The following is a 23,969-nucleotide window of genomic DNA, read 5'->3' as shown; positions in this document are numbered from 1 at the left end:
AGCTGACTAAGAGTTTACTGAAATAGTTCAGTCATTATAAACTGTATGCATTATATGAAAACTGCAAAGGTTGCAAATCTAAAATAAAAAGAGTGCATTGTAGTCTGCCTCCAAAATTAAAATGCATTTTCAATGTTATGTCACTTCTACTTTCATGGAGTCACAGCACGAAAACAGATCCTTCAGCCTCAACTCTACCGTGCCAACAAGATGCCCAATTTAAACTTGACCCATTTGCCCGGTTCTGGCAAATATCCCTCCAAATCTTTCCTATCGACGCACCTGTCCAAATGTCTTTTCAATGTCATTGTTGTTTCTGCCTCAACAACTTTCTCTGGCAGCTTGTACGTGAGAAAGTTAAAATAAAGTTGTCCGTCGGATTTCTGTTATGTCTTTCCCCTTTCACCTTAAACCTATGCTTAGTTTTTGAGTCCCCTAGCCTGAGAAAAAGATTGTAGATTCAGATTATTGATTACCATCATGATTTTATACACAGACATGATGACTGTGGTCCAGAACATAGAACAATATAGTACGGTAACTGGCTCTTCAGCCTGCAATGTCTGAGCTGAAGTAGTTGCCAGGTTAAACTAATCTCCTCTGCCATGCACATGTCCCACATCTCTCTATTCCCTGCATATCCATGTGCCTATCTAAAAGTCTCGTAAATGGTATACTCATATTTGCCTCCATACCACTCCTGGCAGCATGTTTCAGGTACCCACCATGCTCTATTAAAAAGCTTGCCCTGCACATCTCCTTTAAACTGTTCCCCTCTCATGTTAAAGCTCTGCCCTCTAGATCTTGCCATTTACACCCTGAGAACAAGGTTCTGCCTGTCTACCCCATCTATGCCTCTCATAATTTTATATTTCTATCAGGTCTTTTCTCAACTTCTGACATTTGATAGAAAACAATCCAAGTTTGTCCAACCTCTCCTTCTAGGCAAGGCCTTCTAATCCAGGCAGCATTCTGGTAAACCACCTCTACAGCCTCTCCCAAATCTCCACATCATTCATGTAATAAGACAACCAGAACAGCACAAGACTTCAAATGCAGCCTAACCAAAGTCCTATAAAGCTGTAACTTACTTCCTGTTTCTTATACTCAATGGCCCGATCAATAAAGGCATGCATAGCATACACCTTCTTTCCCACTCTACTTACTTTGTTTTTCGTCAGCTATTGCTAGATGCTGAGAATGTGTGGAAATATTTCCTCAGCAATCATACCCACCTCTTTGACACAAGGGAGCATGAAATGTGACAAATCTTCCAATAACAACATTACACTTTCGGTTTTATAATTAAAATCATTTAAGCCGATACAAATATTATACGCTGCCACGACCTTTTACACGTTACGAAAAGGATTGCACCAATATAGTCAGCATATTTATCGCTGGAAACACAGAACTGTACGAAGAACTGTACAGCACAGGAACAGACGTTTCAGCCCATGGTCAGTGCGGAACATGATGCCAAATTAAAGTAATTTAACATTACATCCCAACTTCTATACTCAATGCTCTGATTTATAAAGGCCAGCACACCAAAAGCTGGCGACAAGTGTAGCATTTCTTGCGGTTGTAAAGGGAAAGTGCCCGGAGAGGGGGTAGTTCGGGTGGGAAGGGACAAATTCCTTTTCCCTGCACATGATCCATTTCCTTGCATTTTCTGCCAATCAATGTGCATACCTAACATTTTCTAAAACACAATTTTTGTATCTGCTTGCACCACCAACCCAAGCAGTATGCTCCAGGCACTTACTGTATATACTGCTACAACTTTTGCCAAAAGGATCTCTGTATTTTGAAGGATAAACATTTGCTTTATTTTACAGACTTAGTATGTTTGTTGTTTGCTGCTAACAAATACATTAATGATATTTGTCTTCTATCCAAACAAATGGAAGACAGTGATTTACATATTTACGTAATCATCAAGGCAGATGCTACATCATCTATTTACAATCCACTTGAAAATTGCATCACAGTAGCCTTGCACAGCTATTGAGCAGCCAGTGCGCTGACATCCCATGATTGGTCATCCATTGTGAAAGCAGAAAATGAGAAGCTTGCAATTGAAAGTCCCACTCGTTATTTTTTTGGCAACCCAAAGCCTCTTATTGAAACATATGGAACTGCAGATGCTGGTAAACAAAAAAACACAAAAAGTGCTGGAGTAACTGAACGGGTCAGGCAGCATCTCTAAAGAATGTGGCTAACCGATGATTCAGGTTGGGATAAGATAAGAGGTGAAGATAGTAATTAGTGACAACTGAGACACACTTCCAATCTGAGAGTTTTGCAAAACCATCCATCATTTGATGTTTTGTAATTGTAAAAAGAACAGTACTTGCAGCACTAAAATGATGAAGCCGAATAAAGTTATAAAAATAAGAAGAAATTAAAATGGGTTTCTGGGCTAGCTTACAGCTTATATTTAGTGTCAAATTAGGCTTGCCTCAGGTTGCAGTGTGTGGGATAATAAGTACCATAACATTGTCTCCCAAGTGAGGAAGTGACAGAGAAAGAAACAGCTAGTCACATCTTTGAAGTAAGATGCTATGAACCAAATGACCAATGTTTATGGGGGAGGAGGCAATAAAGGAAGAGAGAAACAGCTAGTCACATCTTTGAAGTAAGATGCTATGAACCAAATGACCAATGTTTATGGGGGAGGAGGCAATAAAGGAAGAGAGAAACAGCTAGTCACATCTTTGAAGTAAGATGCCATAAACCAAATGACCAATGTTTAGGAGGGGCAAAGTGATGAGAGAGGATCCAGGGAAGTGGAAAGATAAGATGCCATAAACCAAATGGCCTATGTTTATGAAGGACCAAGTGACAGAAAGGAAACAGCGAAAGAGCTAGGGTGATCTCTTTGAAGATAAAATGACCTAAAACAAATGGCCTATGTTTATGAAGGACCAAGTGACAGAAAGGAAACAGCGAAAGAGCTAGGGTGATCTCTTTGAAGATAAAATGACCTAAAACAAATGGCCTATGTTTATGAAGGACCAAGTGACAGAAAGGAAACAGCGAAAGAGCTAGGGTGATCTCCTTGAAGATAAAATGACCTAAAACAAATGGCCAATGTTTTTAGTATATCATAACTGTAAACAAAAGGCCTTTGATGTGATGCCTTTTCCTGTACCTCTGACCATGACTAATGTCTGTGGAATGTGCTAATGTGACAAAGAAACACTATATAATGCGATGTAATTCTGTTGTTCAGAGAAGGGAACAGAGGACAGTCGAGTGTCTATATTGGTCACTTAGCTGGAATTCTCGCTCCCTTCCATCGGCCGATGTTAAGTAAAGTTTTGAACTGGTCTACCAAACAGTTTGTGTGGTGTCTGTTTATTAAGAAGCGAACCTGGTTTAGTAGTTATAAAAGTAACTTTTTCAAAAGCTCATGGGCTTAAATATATTTATAATGGGACTGTGGTCATTATAATCACACTATACATGAGGGCTTTTAATGGAACTGTGAAGTCAGAAGAGTCAGTGGTAGAAGAAGAATACGGCTGGTAAATTGAATCTGGCATAAATAAAAAGTTCTGTTGTCCATTTTATGCGGACACCAAAAGGAATTCAATCTTCATATTTCAACATCAGTTCCTTTGGACATTAAGGACATATATCAATTGTTTAAGACTCTGGAATAACAATAAGCTTTTGGGATTCACTTTAAACTCTCATAGTAAATACAGGCAATAAAAGGAAACCATAGGAACAGACAAAAATATTGTTACAAAAAAAGTAACTACTGGAGGAAGCATTTGTGGAGGGAAATGGACGGACGATGTTTCAACTCGAACCCTTCAAGACTGGAGTCGAGGGGTGAAAGCTGGTAGAAAGAGGCGAGGGAAAGCAGTGGGGTAACAGCTAGCAAGTGATGGTGGAGAGACATGAAACTCCAGATGATGGAATCTTGACCAGGAAGGGTTAATTGATAAAAAAATTCCCTCAGAATTTAGGAGAATCCAATTGTGAGATGTTACAATAGTTTTGAATTAAAGGTGTTCAGATTAATGAAATTTTGTTAAGAATAAATATTCCAGAAAATGATGATTAAGAATACAGTGCCCTCCATTTTGTTTGAAACAGATCCATTTATTTATTTGCCTCTGTACTCCACAATTTGAGATTTGTAATAGAAAAAAATCACATGTGGTTAAAATGCACATTGTCAGATTTTAATAAAGGTCATTTTTATACATTTTGGTTTCACCATGTAGAAATTACAGCAGGGTTTATATATATAGTACCCTCATTTCAGGGCACCGTAATGTTTGGGACATAGCAATCTCATGTAAATGAAAGTAGTCATGTTTAGTATTTTGGTGCATATCCTTTGCATGCAATGACAGCTTGAAGTCTGCGATTCATGGACATCACCAGTTGCTGGGTGTCTTCTCTGGTGATGCTCTGTCAGGCCTGTATTGCAGCCATCTTTAGCTTATGCTTGTTTTGGGGGCTAGTCCCCTTCAGCTTATAAAAGGCATGCTCATTTGGGTTCAGATCGGGTGATTGACTTGGCCACTCAAGAATTTACCATTTTGTAGCTTTTAAAAACTCCTTTGGTGCTTTAGCAGTATGTTTGGAATCATTGTCTTGCTGTAGAATAAACTGCCGGCCAATGAGTTTTGAGGCATTTGTTTGAACTTGAGCAGATAGGATATGTCTATACACTTCAGAATTCATTATGCTACTACCATCAGCAGTTGTATCATCAATGAAGATAAGTGAGCCAGTGCCTTCAGCAGCCATACATGCCCAGGTCATAATGCCCCCACCAGGTTTCACAGATGAGGTGGTATGTTTTGGTTCTTGGGCAGTTCCTTCTCTCCTCCATACTTGCTCATGCCATCACTCTGACATAAGTTAATCTGCGTCTCATCTGTCCACAAGACTTTTTCTCCAGAACTATGGTTTCTCTTTTAAGTACTTCTTGGCAAACTGTAACCTGGCCATCCTATTTTTGATGCTAACCAGTGGTTTGCATCTTGCAGTGTATCCTCTGTATTTCATGAAGTTCATGACGTCTTCTACGGACAGTGGTCATTGACAAATCCACACCAGACTCCTGAAGAATGTTTCTGATCTGTCGAACAGGTGTTTGGGGATTTTTCTTTATTATAGAGAGAATTCTTCTGTCATCAGCTGTGGAGGTCTCCTTGGCCTGCCAGTCCCTTTGCGATCAGTAAGCATGCAGGTACAGCAGGCAGTGAAGAAATGAATGGCATTTTAGCCTTCATAACAAGAGGAGTTGAGTATAGGAGCAAAGAGGTCCTTCTGCAGTTGTACAGGGCCCTAGTGAGACCACATCTGGTTCACAAGGTTAATTCAGGGATGGCGGGATATCATATGCTGAGAGAATGGAGTGGCTGGGCTTGTATACTCTGAAATTTAGAAGGATGAGAGGGTCTCTTATTGAAACATATAAGATTATTAAGTGTTTGGACACACTAGAGGCAGGAAACATGTTCCCAATGTTGGGTGAGTCCAGAACCAGGGACCACAGTTTAAGAATAAGGGGTAAGCCATTTAGAACGGAGATGAGGAAATACTTTTTCACACAGAGAGTTGTGAGTCTGTGGAATTCTCTGCCTCAGAGGGCGGTGGAGGCCGGTTCTTTGGATACTTTCAAGAGAGAGCGAAATAGGGCTCTTGAAGATAGCAGAGTCAGGGGATATGGCAGGTACGGGGTATTGATTGTGGATGATCAGCCATGATCACATTGAATAGCGGTGCATTTTGGTTTCACCATGTAGAAATTATGGAGGGCACTGTATGTATAAACACAGCTGTAATTTCTACATGGTGAAACCAAAATGTTTAAAGATACCCTTTAATAAAATCTGACAATGTGCACTTTAACCACGTGTGATTTTTTCTATTATAAAACTCAAATTGTGGAGTACAGAGGCAAATAAATAAATTATGGGTCTTTCTCCCAAACATTATGTATGTATTGCTAATGGGAAAAAGACTGATGACATTGTATTTTTCTTTTAATTTAATGAAACACTGCATGCTTTTTTTTAATGAAATATTACTATCAATTTAATTATTGAGAAATTAAATTGATTTAAATGTACCTGAATAGCTAAATCCCAGCAGTTTCCATAGCAACTGCTCAAAGGAATACCATATTGAGGATGACTGGAGATCGTAATTTCAGATTACCATTGGGAACCAAATAACAACAAGAGCCGCCTCTCCAACAAGAGTAATTAGTTGTGGAAATGATTTTCTAAAAATGTATGACTACTTGAGTTTTTTTTCCCCATGGAGCCCCGCTGCAGATGAGCTTGGCTTGGATTTTGTTTGCTTACACTAGTAATATTATACCAATATTTTTCTGATTACTGGACAAATTATGTGACATCACACAATTAAATGTGGATGAAATGGCTACTAATCGAAAGGTGACAATTTTATGTAAGTGATATAAATTAATCCTTGAAGTGAAAAGCTAGACTCTATTAGTGCCCAGTCTATAAGTTCTGTACACCAAATGCAAATTAAAAGTTAGTTTGCCCAATGCCCACTTCACAAGTGGACATGAACATTAGTTGTAGATTGATTAAAGTCTTGCTGAAAATTACCACACGGCCTGACAGAATCATTTATGTCTGTATTTTTGATTTCAAGCTTTCTAATGCAAGTTAATTAGGTGTTGATAGAATTATATTCATATTTATATCAAAATAAAAATTACATTGAATATCTCAACAAAAAGTTCAGCCGAAGAAAACATATTGTGTTTTGTACTTTGGCACAATTTATCAAGAGATTTCATACTACAGTAAACTCTCATTTATCTGCTACTTAAGAATATTACCATTCTCTTGGAACATGATGAAATGCCATCCAAAATCCAGAAAATAGTGAATATATTGTACTGCTTTTTTTACATTTAGAATTAAATTATTTTAGTTTAAGTGGTAGGCTAGGCTACGCGTAAAAGAAACATAGCTTACATTAGATTGTTTCATTTTTGTGAAAATGAGCTCAGTGATCTTTACTTCAAATCTATCTATCTCTATACATAAAACTCTGATCTTGGATGTGTATTAATTTGTTTGTGTGTTTGTGTATAATCACATCTTCGGAAAAAACGAAGCGGTAACGGTAACATTTTTACATATTCCGGTAGACATTTTTCCCGCGGATTCCAAAATCGCCTTATCTGAAAATTTCATGCTTTATTTCTCGAGTTATTACTGAAAATGTTCAAAACTCTGACAAAACTTTGAATTTAAACACGACTGTCCTTCACTGATGACGTCACAATGGGTCTGCTCCGTGTGCCGTCTTCCACGGGCTGCGAGTGACGTTACTCCCCCCGACCACTCCCCCCTGCCCCCCGGTTATTCAAAAGACGCAGAAAGAACGAGTAAGTCGGGTCCTGTACTCGCCCTGGGTTGGCGTATGGTGGGGAGGTTGTTGCCGCAGGCCGAGCCCAAGCCCGGCGACTGGACCTGGGCAGCAGAGCCTGGAGCTGGAGTGAGGGAGTATTGAGTTCGGGAACCAGCCCTCCCCTGTGATGCTGCGCCACCCACCCTCTCTGACCCCCCCACGCTCCCCCTCTGCCCCCCTCCCGCTCCCTCTCTGCCCCCGCCCTCCCTCTGCCCCCGCCCTCTCTCCCTCTCTAGCCGCGCCTGCGAGTTGGGGACTATGCGTGAGTGGATAGGGCAGGGGATGGGGTAAAAGGAGCAAATGAATAATATTAATATAATATCAAGGGGGGTGGTTAGTGTGTGTGTTTGTGTGGGGGGGGTGGTTAGTGTGTGTGTGACACCGCAGGCCATTCCCCCCCCCCCCCGCGCGTTGGGAGGACGGGATCCAGTGAGGCATTGCGATGTCCGTGGGGCCTCAGGGTGGCAGTGGGTCATTGCGGTGGTGGTGAGGCCTCGCGGTGATGGAGCAGCGGCGGCGGTAGGGGAAAGGAGAAGGAAAGAGGTGAAGGAGGGATTGGGGAGCGGAGGAGGAGAGGGGAAAGATACTGGGGAGGTGAGGAGGGAGAGTGGGGGGGATTGAGGGAGGGGAGGGGGTAGAATCGATAGTTGCCACGTCTACATTCCCTCTCCCCCTCCCTGTCTACCCTCCCTCCCGCTCTATACCCCCTCACTATCTCCCCTCACTCCCCCTCTCCACCCTCCCTCTCTACCCTCTCCCCTATCTCTCTATCCCCCCTCTCTCTCTACCCTCCCTCCCTCTCTACCCCCTCTCCCTCTCCAGGGATTAAAGAGGGAGAGTGAAGAGGAGGAGGAGGAGGAGGAGGGAGTACTGGGGGAAGAGGAGAAATGAGTCGCGCCTGCGCAGTTGGGGGCTATGACTGAGTGGTGGAATATTGCGTTGGGGGAACGGGTTGCATTGGGGGAACAGGCGAGTGGTGGAATATTGTGTTGGGGGAGCAGACCCAATGGGTCTGCACTTGGTCTAGTATATTACTAAAACATTGTTTGTATGCATGTGAGTGCGTGACGTTTCAAAACTCCGCCAAAACGGTACACGATAGCACTACAATTTTGGCCCACCTTATTCACCATTGTCCTGCGATGTAAAAGATACAAGTTTCATTAGGATTGATATTATATTTTACGTTATTGACATGATAAACTTTACAAAAACCACTTTTCAAAATGTTTCTACTTGCCCTGCCCGTCAGCCGTGTCACAATGACATCACAATGGGATCCCGAATCTTATTTACATAAGAAATCGCTATTTTCAAAAAGAAATGACTGCCGCGCTGAGGCTGGGGCGAGGTCTAGGGGCGGCAGCATTGCTGCTCCAGGCCCGCGGGGAGGGAGAGGAGCGGGACCTGGGGCAAGGACTAGGCCGCAGCCTCGGCCTCTCTCTCCCCCGGCTTCAGGTCACTCAGCCCGGCTCCTCCCGACAGCCCCGCCTCAAGTACGGATTTAAAATGACCGCAACGCTGAGGCTGGGGCTAGGTCTGGGCATGGCGGGACCGTTGCTCTGGGCCCGCGAGGAGGGAGAAGAGCGGGACCCAGGGCAAGGACTAGGCCGCAGCCTCGGCCTTCCCCTCCCCCGGCTCTAGGCCGCTCGGCCCGTCCCCCCCCGACAGCCCGTGACTCAAGTACAAGTTCATCGCCGACGTCGTGGAGAAAACGGGGCCGGCGGTGGTTTATATCGAGATCCTGGGGAGGTGAGGGGAGAGAGAGTGGGGGGGGATTGAGGGAGAGGAGGGGAAAAGTGGGAGAGGTGATGAGAGACAGTGGGGGATGGGGGGGATAGGGGGATAGGAGGGGGGAGTGGGGGAGGTAGGGAGTGGGGGATCGAGGGAGAGGAGGGCAGTGGAGGAGGTGAGGAGGGAGAGTGGGGAGGTGGGATAGGGGGAGATGAGGAGTGGGAAGGAGGGGGATAGTGGGAGAGGAGGGTAGGGAGGGGAGAAGGGATATGGAGGGAGGGGTGACAGGGTAGGGGAAAGGAGAGGGAAGGAGATGTGTGGGAGGGAGTGGGGGAGGGGAGGAGGGGAGGAGGAGAGGGGAAAGAAGAGGGAAGGTGAAGAGGAGGGGAAGGGAGTGCAGGGGATGAGGGGTAATGGAGGAGGATAGAGGTAGGAAGAGGCATGGTGATGTCTCTTTTACATCGCAGGACAATGGTGAATAAGGTGAGCCAAAAATTGTAGCGCTATCGTGTATCGTTTTGGCGAGGGATGGCGAGGAGAAGGCAGGAACGGGGTACTGATTGGGATGATCAGCCATGATCACATGAATGGCCTACTCCTCCACCTATTGTCTATTGTAATGGAGGAGGGGAGGGGGAAGAGAGAGGAGGGGAGGGTGGGGGTGAGGGGAGGAAGCAGAGGAGGGTTGGTGGAGGTGGTGAGAGGGAGAAGAAGAGGACTAGGGGACTGAAGAGGGAGGGTGAGATGCGTTCACATTGATCTTATATTTTACGTTATTGCCATTTTAAACTATAAAAACGTCAGCTGCGCCTGTGCAGTTGGGGGCTATGGGTGAATGGTGGAATATTGCGTTAGGGGAATGGGACCCAACAGGTCCGCATTTGGTCTAGTTTGTTCTATATCTCTCATTTCCCTTTCCCCAGACTAGTCGGAAGAATGGTCTCGACCCGAAACGTCACCCATTTCTTCTCTCAGGAGATGCTGCCTGTCCCGCTGAGTTACTCCAACATTTGTGTCTATCTTGCGTCAAGACACTAGACTAGAAGTTATAGGTTGAGACTCTTAATCCAAAGACCTAAATTTGAATTTGACTGCATTAATTGGTGAGTGTAAACTTGAACAATTAATTTCATTCCAAATGAAAGACTGGCACCAGTAACGGTAACCATGAGGATGCCAGATAGCTTTAAAACCCCCATCTGCCTCAATAAGGTGTTTAGGCAAGGAAATCTGATATCCTTACCCATTTATAATCCATACCCACCAAAGCATTTGACTATTAGGTGCCCTCTGAAGCGGCTCAGCAGACCATGTCGTTCATGGAGCAATTATAGACAAATAAGTATTTTGTGTTCCAGTTCTGTTACTGATTTGTTAATTTCCAAGCAATCTCTTGATTATAGTCACTGATCATAGACTCCTGTTACTACCAATTAAATTATTGTTATGTTAGATATTGGAAAAATAGATTGTGAAATAAAGGTGAAATAGAAACTTGTACTATTGGCAGTTCTTTTAACAATTACTTAATCATTGGAAAAGATACTCAAAAGGCCAGAAGCCAATTTTGGAAGTAGCTAAGAAATCTTGGTTCTGTTCTCATCGTTGTCTGTTTTGTCACTTTAGTGCTCTTAATGGTATGAATATATATTGCAATTTTCAGTTACTTAGCTAATGTAAGGTCCTGTAATTGACCATCAGTTTACTGATTGTCATTTTAGATTGTGAATAACTGCAATAATCTCACATTTCTCTGAGATTTTATGTGAAATCTTGTTTTTCCAGAATGACTGAAGTGGCTAATTGTCCTGATTCTAGATGCATTTTCTCACATTCTGAAAACTAAATTTAATGTTGGTAAGTGACAACATGCTTTTTGAAGATGTGTATGGCCTGGAACGCGCAGCCCGAGATGTTTTAGTTTAGATTAGAAATACAGCGCGGAAACATGCCCTTTGGCCCACCAACTAGCGATCCCTGCACTTTCCTACACAGGCTAGGGACAATTTACATTTATACCAAGCCAATTAATCTACAAACCCGTATGTCTTTCGGAGTGTGGGAGGAAACTGAAGATCTCGGAAAAAAGGCAGGCAGTTCAAGGGGAGAACGTACAAACTCCGTAGAGACAAGCACCCGTAGTTGAGATCGAACCCGGGTCTCTGGCGCTGTAAGGCATCAACTCTACCGCTGCGCCACCGTGCACCACCGAGATGGTGGGGTTAACAGATGCAATAGTGGTGTTTAAGAGGCTTTTAAATAGGCACAAGCAGGGAATAGATCACATACAGACAGAGATTAGTTTAACTTGGAATCATATTCTGCATAGACATTGTGGGCCAAAGGGTCTGTTCCTGCGTTGTGTTGTTCCATGGTACACAAAAATGCTGGAGAAACTCAGAGGGTGCAGCAGCATCTATGGAGCGAAGGAAATAGTCAACGTTTCGGGCCAAAACCAAGGGTTTCGGCCCGAAACGTTGACTATTTCCTTCGCTCCATAGATGCTGCCGCCTCCGCTGAGTTTCTCCAGCATTTCTGTGTACCTTCGATTTTCCAGCATCAGCAGTTCCTTCTAAAAAACATTGTGTTGATCCATGTTTGATTTGCCGCTTTGTGTGACAGGGAGCACCATCATTCATTTGAATTGTTTTTGATATATATCACATTAATAATGTTTAACCATATAATGTAGAATTGCAATGCAAGTTCAATTACTTAAATTAATAGGGAGATGATATATATTTTGCCAAAATAAGTTTTTGTATATAATTAGTGTGTGATGTACAGTAATTTTTTTTAAGGAGCAACGAGTATATTCATGCGATTGTTATCACAAATTCCCGCACTGTTGGTAGATGGCTGGGAGTATAATACTGTAGTTATTAAAATATATCTAATTATATTAAACCAATACGGTATTTAGAGCACATTCATTCAAATTATTGACTGGAATCTGTATTTCTTCTTTAAACTATCGTTCATCTAACTAATATGCATGAACTGTGAAAAAACCCATCTTTCCAGATACATACCATGGTGTAATTGTGAGCCACTTTATGCAGGTCAGTGCAGCCTTGTGCATCTGCAAATGAACGAATTCCAAGGCAGTTGGAAGGGTGAAGCTGTTTCATCAAGAACCCACAGCATGCCTCAACAACCTGAGACAGTTGTAACAGGCAGGCTGTAGACAACAGGCACTCAATATTATCTTCTTTTAACTCCAAACGCCCTAAAGAAAACAAATTATGTTTAAAAAAATCTGCGTTTTCGATATTTGGAATAAATTTAATTTCACAAGATTTGTTAATAACCTCTAAATGGTTCCACTATATTAAAATTATTTTTGCTCATCATGCAATTCAAAATTTATAGCATGTTCTAAAAGGTATACTCTTTAGTTTGATTTCTACAGTCAAATAATGGTACTAAAAGGAAAGAGTTCTCCCGTTAACAATATGTTAAATGGAAAATGCATGCATGATATCTCTTTCCTGTTTTGAAGTCTTCAACCTTTTCAATTTTCATTCTATCCATTATTTTCCATTCTGATAAGGATTCAGCAGTGCATTTCATTTGGCACAGACCAATGCTCATCAAGTATTCCTGCCACGCCACCAGTTTTCATGCATGGATCACCTTCTTGCTAACCAATTGACCCCACTCCTCCTCCTCTCCTGCTCAGTTACTTTTTATATGCACGTTGAAGGCTTTTCGATTCCCTATTAAATTTACAGCCATTCTCTTCTCAGATTCACCCTCTGCCCGCCTGGTTTTCCTTTGCATCTCCCATCTCAGTTTACTAAAAGCCTGATTCACACTTAAATTATCCACCTAACACGAGTCATGACCCAATTTTTCTTTCTCTTCCATCATCCAGGGAGATAAATTTTGATTCCTCTACTTTTCTTCCTTTTAGAAATGTACCAGAAACATTTCATTTCTGAAGATTTTCAATGTTTCTGTTTTATTTGCCAATCTTGCTTCTAGTTTATTCTGTTAAGATGTCTTTCAATTGCCCCTTATTTTATTAAGTAGTTCAACTTTAGAGTGCTCTCCATTTTCTCCATTAGTGATGTAAACTTTGTGTTAGATTGATCATTGTTTCCCACCTGACACTTTGTCCATTTGGTTCACTTCATTCTCACTACCTGATCCAGCAATGCTTCCTTGCTTGTTGCATTGAAACCAGTGATTAGGAAGCTCTCCTGCACATATTTCAGAAATTCCTCTTCTCCTTTGTTCTTTACTCAAACATTATCGCAATCAACGGATGGGACCATGTTCATGGTTCTGTGGAGAACAGCTGCCTGGGACTAACTTCTTCCTCACTTCTACCTTTGTTTACTGCAATGCTGCAATGAGGAACACATGGAAGTCAGATATCAATACATCTGACCTCCTTCTCCAAGTCCCGAAGTGATACTCAGTTGTGCTACGCTAAGTGACTGGTCACAATTTTGATCCAGTTCCTCGGCGTTATGAGAAGGTTGTTATTTTGTACCGATTTCAATTTTACAGAGGAAATAATACAGAAATTAAAATGTATATTACAATAGAAAGACTGTTGCTAAAAAGCTTTAATAATACTTTGAGGAAAACAGATTGGTAAACAGCTGAAAGCAACAGCAAGATCACCAATATTAAAGACTTTAATCCAGTTAGCTTAACTTCAATGGGAGGTGGGAAACATCAATGCACTTGACAGGAGACCTTAATTGCGATCTTGCCGTGCAACTCACAATCTGTATAACCTAATACATTTAATCTTGGCTGGGTAGTTGTGGCAAGAAGCTAGATTTCTCTTTTTGTATTTATAATACTTTCTTTACAAAATAGTTTACGTCACTGTGAGAAACCCTGGTGATGCCGGTTTTGTAAGGTCATAAGTGATAGGAGCAGAATTAGGCCATAGGCCCATGAAGGCTACTCCACCATTCAATCAAGGCTGATCTATCTCTCCCTCCTAACCCCATTCTCTTGCCTTTTCCCCATAACCCTTAACCCCCATACTATTCAAGAATCTATCTATCACTGCCGTAACAATATTCATTGACTTAGCTTCCACAGCCTTCTGTGGCAAAGAATTCCACAGATCCATCCTCTCTTAAATAAGACAAAAGCTTCTTATTTTAAAATAGGAATGACATAAAAACAGACTTTGTGGCAATTTTCAAGGGGAATAACATTAGGTGAAGGAAACAGGTACTGGAATTAACTTGCACTCACTTCACTTGGTATGACACACGTGCAAAACTCATGCTGCAACCTCATGATTATAAATGCATAGTTTTCAGGGAACCAATGTTATGGTGGTTAGTAGTATTCATTAACGCCATGCCTATACCTCTTAAATAGGAAGTGGTTTTGTCTGTAACCAGTGGTGAAAACCAGTCTAGAAACCTGGGTAAGTTCATGATAGTGACGGCAGAACATGCAGGATTTCCTGCTGCAGCTTTGGAGCCTCAATCACACAGGCGGAGAGTGGAGGAGATGCCCTCTATTTAGGACAGGAAGCCCTCTAGGAACATAATTGAATGATGGGAGAAGACAACAAACAAGATCAACTCATGGTATTATGACCTAATCTGTCACTCATGACTACTATTTTTAGAAACCATCACATGGCCTAAAGATTAATTTGTACATGAAGACATGAGTACTGAGCCAAAACACATGAAGATGTTCAGCTCGGTACAGCAATGGAATAGCAAGTAGGTTATTCTGTTTATAAAAATCCAAAATGTTATTCTTCTGTCCTTTCCCGCTTTGCGATAAAGAGGCTTCCAATGTTGCCTTCTCCCTTTCTCCTCCTCTTCAACCTGCTGTTCCCCAGATACTAGCAATAGCAGAGCTCATATTATTGGCAGGCACTGGAGAATGCATCACAGAATGACAGATCATGAGGTCCCATTTACAACATATTGCAAGGCACTTCCAGAAGCAGCAGGGACCCCAGAGAAAAATTCTGGGTGGCAGCACAGCCATCTCTGCAGCTCTGCTGTTCACTGGCTTATGGGTTTCAGACTGGTATCAGAAGCTAGGTATTTGGATGTTCATCTCAGTAGATGTGCTATAGGGGGTGTAAGGTCACTAGGTCATAGGGCTTGACGCACGAAGCCGCTCAATCCATCTGGAGGACATCCGTAACTTCCAGTATATGTTATTAATGCAAGAAACGCGTACTTTCCTACCTGTTAAAAACCGCCAAAATGTTGATTTTTTGCGCTGTAAAATATTGTGGGAGTCGGGGTAAACGTGAGAGACATGTACCCAACTTCAGAATTCCAAACGTGAAGCGAAATGAAGGTAAAGAGAAGCGAGAGCTGAAGGGACAACAGCAGCAAAAGTGCTTGACGAACATTGGACGTGCAGATATCGGAATTGAAAATATTGGAAATTATCGCGTTTGCTCACTGCATTTCATCAACAATAAGGCATTATTTGTGGTTTTTCTTGATTCCTTTGGTATCTAAAAAGTCTCAGAAGTGATAAATCTGGCTGTAAAATTTGCTTCAGAGTTTTCTTTTTGTATGTAAAAACTCACTTGAGAACCATGGGCAATTTTAAAATTTTACAGCCAGATTTATCACTTCGAAAACTTTTTAGATGCCAAAGGATTCAAGAAAAAACACAAATAATGCCATTCTGTTGATGAAATGCAGTGAGCAAACGGCCAATCTACGCCAAGCACTCTGGCTGTTGTTGTCCCTTCAGCTCTCGCTTCCATTTACTGTCATTTCTCCTCACTTTTGGATTTCTGAAGTATGCTAAATGTCTCACACGCTTAACCCGATTTCCATAATTATTTACAGCGCAAAAATTCTTTAGAAGAGTGGAGTCACTTTTTCCTATCTCAGCTAGATGGACTCCCTTAAAACCCTTTGTGCATTCTATTCTATTATGTTTCCCCTTCCTGCATGCAATCCATGATTTGCAGAGCATCTCCTCATTCACATTGTCCAACTCATCTTTAAACTGTTCACCAAAGAAACATTCACTAAAACACTTATGCCTGGCAGCAAAAGATTCAGATTTAACTTTGACCCCAAGCACTCTCTAAGACCTCTAACTTCTGTATCCAAATATCAAACACCAACAAACCTCCCAATCCAATCTGTCTTCCAACTACCCATTAAACCTGCAAGTAGGAGATGATCTCATTACCCAGGGATATCAATAGACAATAGGCGCAGGAGTAGGCCATTCGGCCGTTCAAGCCAGCACCGCCATTTAATGTGATCATGGCTGATCATCCACAATCAGTACCCCGTTCCTGCCTTCTCCCCATATCCCTTGACTCCGCTATCTTTAAGAGCTCTCTCTAACTCTATCTTGAAAGTATCTAGAGAACCGGCCTCCACTGCCCTCTTGAGGCAGAGAATTTCACAGACTCACAACCCTCTGAGTGAAAAAGTATTTCCTCATCTCCATTCTAAATGGTTTACCCCTCATTCTTAATGTGTGGACCCTGGTTCTGGACTCCCCCAACATCAGGAACATGTTTCCTGCCTCTAGCGCAGGGGTCGGCAACCTATGGCCCCCGGGCTGAATGCGGCCCAGAACCCGAAATCATCCGGCCCGCCGAGCGCCCGCCCCGAACATGGCCGAGCCCGCGGCTGAACTCTGGCTGTACCGCATCCTGCACAACGCTGCCGGCACGGGCACGGGCACACACCTTCTGTGAACACGTTTAAGAAAGAACTGCAGATGTTGGAAAAATCGAAGATAGACAAAAATGCTGGAGAAACTCAGCGGGTGAGACATTCAAGGATTGCAACAATGCTTTGAGTTATGTGCGCTCCTTATTGTGAGCTTTGATTATTCACAAATTTGGAATCTGGGAATTCCAACTTCTCTTGCCTTCATCTCCCAAGACCCAAAACAATGGAATTCTATTCCCAACCCTTCAATCCTGCTCTCTGCTACAAACATAGCATACTCAGTGTTTTGCTCATCTGTGAACATCTGTGGGATGCAGTATTGTTAAAGGCTTTATATAAATGAACCTTTTGCTGTCTATAAAATCAAAATCCTATTCAGATGTCTAAAACAGAGCCAATGTAGTGTACTGCAGAAGAAAGCCAATAAATAGGCGTGGATACAAGGAAATGCAGATGCTGGTTTGCCAAAAAAAAAGACACAAGTTGCTGGAGGAAGTCAGTGGGTTAGGCAGCAATTTTGGAGAATGTGGATCGCAGTCCGAGTCTAAAGAAGGGTCCTGACCCAAAACTACACCCATCCATGTTCTGCAGAGCTGCTGCCTGACGCATTGAGTTTCTCCAGCACTTTGTGTCTTTTTTTTGGAGACAATAAAAATCAGTTTGTTGCCAAAAAAAATAACCCCTATTTTTATTGAAACAGAATTAAAAGAAAGATCGCTTTGCAAATTTCTCAAGAACACAAATGGTTTAACAGAATTGTTAAATACAGCAGTTGTACAGGAGTTGATTGTTTTGTGTTTACCTGTATAGGCATATTGAACTAATGCCCATAATGCATTTGAGTCAACACCTTCAATCTTTATTTCTTCTTGTTTAGCTTCTCTTACATCATTTGTGAACATTGCCGCAAAGTAGTCCGAAACTGAAGACAGAACCAACCTGGGAAAAGAATAGACAATAGACAATAGGTGCAGGAGTAGGCCAATCGGCCCTTCGAGCCAGCACCGCCATTCAATGTGATCATGGCTGATCATCCCCAATCAGTACCCCGTTCCTGCCTTCTCCCCATATCCCCTGACTCTGCTAACTTTAAGAGCCCCATCTAGCTCTCTCTTGAAAGTATCCAGAGAAACAGCCTCCGCCGCCCTCTGAGGCAGAGAATTCCACAGACTCACAACTCTCTGTGAGAAAAAGTGTTTCCTCGTCTCCTTTCTAAATGTCTTACCCCTTATTCTTAAACTTTGCCCCTGGTTCTGGACTCCCCCAACATCGGGAACATGTTTCCTGCCTCTAGTGTGTCAAAACCTTAACGATCTTATATGTTTCAATAAGATTCCCTCTCATCCTTCTAAACTCCAGAGTGTACACGCCCAGCCGCTCCATTCTCTCAGCATATGACAGTCCCGCCACCCCGGGAATTAACCTTGTAAACCTATGCTGCACTCCCTCAATAGCAAGAATGTCCTTCCTCAAATTGGGGGACCAAAACTACACACAATACTCCAGGTGTGGTCTCACTAGGGCCCTGTACAACTACCGAAGGACCTCTTTGCTCCTATACTCGACTCCTCTTGTTACAAAGGCCAGCATGCCATTCGCTTTCTTCACTGCCTGCTCTACCTGCTTGCTTACTTTGATAGACTGATGAACAAGGACCCCCAGATCCCGTTGTATTTCCCCTTTTCCCAACTTGACGCCATTTAGATAGTAATCTGCCTCCCTGTTTTTGATACCAAAGTGGATAACCTCACATTTATCCACATTAAACTCCATCTGTAATGCATCTGCCCACTCCCCCAACCTGTCCAAGTCACCCTGCATTCTCATAGCATCCTCCTCACAGTTCACACTGCCGAATAAGAAATCAGGTGTCAGTAATTGTTATTATTCACTTACACACGTTCATCCACCGTGATGCAATTCACATTTGTAAATATATAGTGTCATTTGGCCTGGAGAACAAGTCTAGTTAAAATAGTCAGTGGGAATCCATGGGGAAAAACTCACTGGATGGAGTCTTTTTGGAAAATGGCTCTGGGTAGTGGGTCAATAATCTTAGCCTAAACACATCTCATTACTCTGAGGAACTTCAGCCATAAAAGGCACGAAAACGTTCAGCTGCTTCATCAGGGAGCTCATTCAATCATAATAATAATAATAATAATGGATGGGATTTATATAGCGCCTTTCTAATACTCAAGGCGCTTTACATCGCATTATTCATTCACTCCTCAGTCACACTCGGTGGTGGTAAGCTACTTCTGTAGCCACAGCTGCCCTGGGGCAGACTGACGGAAGCGTGGCTGCCAATCTGCGCCTACGGCCCCTCCGACCACCACCAATCACTCACACACATTCACACACAGGCAAAGGTGGGTGAAGTGTCTTATCCAAGGACACAACGACAGTATGCACTCCAAGCAGGATTCGAACCGGCTACCTTCCGGTCGCCATCCGAACACTTAGCCCATTGTGCCATCTGTCATCATAGGGTGGAATTATTAATTGATGGATGAATGCTGCTCAGTTTCATTTGTGACTGCAGATAATTAGGCAGTCTTTAACCATGCAGCAAGTCTTGGAAAGACCAAGTACCGCCATTTGCCAACCAAATATATTACCATGACTGCGTCCCCAGTCATCAACATCCTGGGGAGTCTCCAGTGATCAGAAACTGAATTGGACCAGCAGACCATAGAACATACCACAGGAACATGATGTCAAGTTGTACTAGTCTCCTCTGCCTACACATGATCTATATCCCCTCCATTCCCTTCCAAACCTAGACCAAAAGCTGGGTTTTCACAGTGAGACTCTCTCATGATTCTACAACCATACGCAAGACAGCTGGAGTACGATAGACTGTTTTCTACTTGCCTGTATGTAGGCAGCTCAAAGGTCACTGAGAAACTCAACACCATCCAACGAAACAGCCAATTGAACTGTTCCCCATCCAGGACCACAAATTCCCTTACAAATTTCATGCTGCCCCGACTTGGAAATATAGCTCTACCTCTTCATTGTTGTTTGACCAAACTCCTGAAATACACTTCCTATCAGTACCATGGCACGGCCTTCCTTGCAAAGAGGATTCAAGAAGTTTGTTCACCTCCAATCTCTCAAATAACAATTGAGCATGGACATTAAATGAGTATTCATTTAAAAATATTTTGTGGTTGAAGATGGGAAATTGGTCCAAATCTTAATAAAAGGTATGTTCACAAAACTGTTCTTGATTGGAGTGGATTTCACCAAAATGAAACAATATATTGCTCTCTAAATGAGTGAAATCATCTAATGGGTCGTTTTTTGGGGGAATGTTTAAAAAATGGGTACCAAAATTATAACAGCATTTTCAACATTATTAATAACAACCCCAGTCAATTCAATATTTTGCTATTACAAAACCTCTATTATATTCCTCAACACATTTTACATAGAATACATTGATTACCAAAGACCAAAAAAGGATAATATTGATGTTGCTGCACTTGCTAGTTTTTAAAAGTCAAATATTGATTTTGATATGAACAGCGTGGTAATTGATTTCATTTACAGAAAAATTAATTGATGCATTTTTTATTCACCTGTGAGCAGGAATCCTTCGGTCATCAGCTAGAAGCACTACATCGCACAGCTGTTTATGTCGAAGGTAGTTCTCCATCCTTTTGAAGGTCTGTTCTGCATGGTTTAATGCCTGAAAACACTCTTCAGGGGCAGAAGAATCCATTGTCTGGCACGGGGACAGAGTCTGACTGCTGCTTGAAGTTCTGCTGTGAACAAGCCATATAATTAATACCATTATAATTTGCAAATTATATAAACACATGCAGGCTAATTTTCAACATACGTTGATTTTTGTAATTTGCCAAAACAAAACTAGTCTGAAGAACTAAGTTCCCTAATTATTATAGCTATAGTAATGCTATAAATAAACTATTGAAAGAACTCAGCAGATCAACCAGCATCTATGGAGGCAAAGGAATGGTTGATGTTTAGGGTTGAAACCCTGCAACTGGACCTAGAGTGTAGAGGTCAGTGTGTGGAAGTGAGAGGAAGGGGCTGGAAGGTGACAGGTGAAACCAGATGGACAAGCATGACGGACAGATTGAGCCACATGGGAGAGGGAATAAGTAAAGCGAGAAGAAACCCAGGTGTACAAGTATGTGGGTGATCGGCAGGTGGAACCTGATAGGGAGGGTGATATCTAGGTAATGAGAGGAGGTGGGGAGATGATGAAAAATGTGAACAAAGGAGAGAGACCCTGGATGGACTTGTTAGAGTTGGACAGTAACATAGAGCAGTGGGTTATCTGCAATTGACAATATTCAATATTCATTCAATTGGGCTGCAGGCTATCCCCCAATTTCAGGTAGTCAACGAATTGGAATCATGTTTTAATGCCAAAATGCCAAAACTCTTTGCACGAGACTCTGGTACCAAAACTGGAGACAATGGGTTGGTGCAAGTTAAATTCTTAAAGAATATATTGGGTAAACCACACAGCTTAAAATATGACCAAATTGTAAAATGGCATGCAAGATGCTACGGATAGGATTCACAGCCAGCCTGTAATTATAAGCTCCCTCTAAAAGACTCCCATTATCTCCCCAATGTATACAACCATGTCTGCAACAATGATTCAGTGGGATATTAGGTTAATCAAGGTGAATCACCATGTTACAGAATCACCAAATTTCAGAAATTTGACAGAATTAACAAAAATTCAAGATTCAGAATAAAACTTGAAAACAAGTAAATAACACCAAATTAATTTTTGCATTACGTGCAGATGGGAGTTTGAATGTATTTTCAGGATCATAATTCTTGTAAAGCAGGGGTCGCCTGTAATTATTATATGGTAAACCTATAATCAATCATCATATTTTTATGCCCTTTGAAATTGTTTATATAACATCAGGTTTTAAAACTTAGCACGCAGTCTATTTTAAATTTATTTGCATTGCATTTAGAGAACATGCAATGATTTGCCACTTCAATGAATGGCTCGATTTCTGTCTAAATTTCATTTTGCCTTCTTTTTATAGACTCTTTTCTGAACTAAATAAAATTGGATTTGTTTTACTGGTTACAGTGTTGTTTGAATGTGTTTTTGCACATTCATCAATTCTTAAAAGATAACTTGCATCATTAAGATATTGTACTATGTAAAAACACCCTATGGCACATTTCATCACCCGTCACATCTTCCTGTCAATGCCACGTACTCATATTAATTTAATGTTTGTACAGAACAGTGAATGAGTTCTGTACGAGGCAATTATAATCATATAAAAGAAAAATGCTCCCTAGGCTAAAATTATTAAGTATTGCCATCATCCTTCAGAATACAGCATGACCTAGAAAGGTGTAATTACATTAATCATAAAAACTTTGAAACTGACATGATAAACCTTTTACCATTAGAGAAATTGAATCAAAATTGAAAGCAGGTGTGTTCAAGTTGCTTCATAATTGTAATCCATCATTGATCGAATCGTCCCTCACATTTAAACATATTCTTCAAATATGTTGGAGGAAAATGGGAGACAGTACACAGCCTACAGGAGACTGTTGCTTAACTGAGAGATGCAGGCATAAATAAAGGCGAGCTCCTGATCCGTTCAAGTAGAAAGATGAAGTGGTCTTGACCTATTACGTCTGTTTCAATTCTAATAATACATCTAAATCTACATTTATATTAATCCTATGTTTATACATCTTTACATCTTCAATTATTGACACACTCGAGAAAATTAGAACACCTGATATTTCAACCATACTGATATTCTGTGCCACCATTCAGGTCAGGCACAGGACTCACAGGTGGTGCAGTGATAGAGTTGCTGCCTCATAGTGCTAGAGACCCGGGTTCGATCCTGACTCCGGGTGCCGTTTGTACGGAGTTCTTACGTTCTCTCCGTGACCGCGTGGATTTAGACCAGGTGCTTTGGTTTCCTCCCACACTCCAAAGACGGGCAGGTTTGTAGGTTAATTGGTTTCAGTAAAGAATGTAAATTGCCCCTAGTGTGTAGGATAGTGTTAGTGTATGGGGATCGCTGGTCAGCTCGTACTCAGTGGGCTGAAGGGCCGTTTATGAGCTGAATCTCTAGATTAAACTAAACATAGAAACATAGAAACATAGAAATTAGGTGCAGGAGTAGGCCATTCGGCCCTTCGAGCCTGCACCGCCATTCAATATGATCATGGCTGATCATCCAACTCAGTATCCCGTACCTGCCTTCTCTCCATACCCTCTGATCCCCTTAGCCACAAGGGCCACATCTAACTCCCTCTTAAATATAGCCAATGAACTGGCCTCGACTACCCTCTGTGGCAGGGAGTTCCAGAGATTCACCACTCTCTGTGTGAAAAAAGTTCTTCTCATCTCGGTTTTAAAGGATTTCCCCCTTATCCTTAAGCTGTGACCCCTTGTCCTGGACTTCCCCAACATCGGGAGCAATCTTCCTGCATCTAGCCTGTCCAAACCCTTAAGAATTTTATAAGTTTCTATAAGATCCCCTCTCAATCTCCTAAATTCTAGAGAGTATAAACCAAGTCTATCCAGTCTTTCTTCATAAGACAGTCCTGACATCCCAGGAATCAGTCTGGTGAACCTTCTCTGCACTCCCTCTATGGCAATAATGTCCTTCCTCAGATTTGGAGACCAAAACTGTACGCAATACTCCAGGTGTGGTCTCACCAAGACCCTGTACAACTGCAGTAGAACCTCCCTGCTCCTATACTCAAATCCTTTTGCTATGAAAGCTAACATACCATTCGCTTTCTTCACTGCCTGCTGCACCTGCATGCCCACTTTCAATGACTGGTGTACCATGACACCCAGGTCTCGCTGCATCTCCCCTTTTCCTAGTCGGCCACCATTTAGATAATAGTCTGCTTTCCTGTTTTTGCCACCAAAATGGATAACCTCACATTTATCCACATTATACTGCATCTGCCAAACATTTGCCCACTCACCCAGCCTATCCAAGTCACCTTGCAGTCTCCGAGCATCCTCCTCACAGCTAACACTGCCCCCCAGCTTTGTGTCATCCGCAAACTTGGAGATATTGCCTTCAATTCCCTCATCCAGATCATTAATATATATTGTAAATAGCTGGGGTCCCAGCACTGAGCCTT

The 23,969-nt window shown here is 42.1% G+C and overlaps 1 protein-coding gene across 7 annotated transcripts in view; it reads right to left on the bottom strand.

Annotated features, from left to right (window-relative positions):
• Positions 1 to 23,969, bottom strand: part of klhl5 (kelch like family member 5) — a 123,162-nt gene that overhangs the window by 44,668 nt on the left and 54,525 nt on the right. For 4 of the 7 annotated variants that reach the window (XM_033027059.1, XM_033027041.1, XM_033027050.1 and 1 more), the window contains 3 exons: positions 20,414 to 20,599; positions 17,629 to 17,765; positions 12,198 to 12,394 (listed from right to left, as the gene is read on the bottom strand). In XM_033027059.1, the coding sequence (XP_032882950.1) occupies positions 12,198 to 12,394; positions 17,629 to 17,765; positions 20,414 to 20,556 (477 nt within the window). In that variant the 5' untranslated portion in view covers positions 20,557 to 20,599. The remainder of the gene's footprint in view (positions 1 to 12,197; positions 12,395 to 17,628; positions 17,766 to 20,413; positions 20,600 to 23,969) is intronic. The other 3 variants (XM_033027069.1, XM_033027077.1, XM_033027033.1) reach the window with 1 other exon arrangement.

This window comes from Amblyraja radiata, chromosome 1, assembly GCF_010909765.2.
Source record: "Amblyraja radiata isolate CabotCenter1 chromosome 1, sAmbRad1.1.pri, whole genome shotgun sequence".
Lineage (NCBI taxonomy): Eukaryota > Metazoa > Chordata > Chondrichthyes > Rajiformes > Rajidae > Amblyraja > Amblyraja radiata.
Note: the sequence above shows the minus strand (reverse complement) of the source record. Positions and strands in the feature narration are given on the sequence as shown.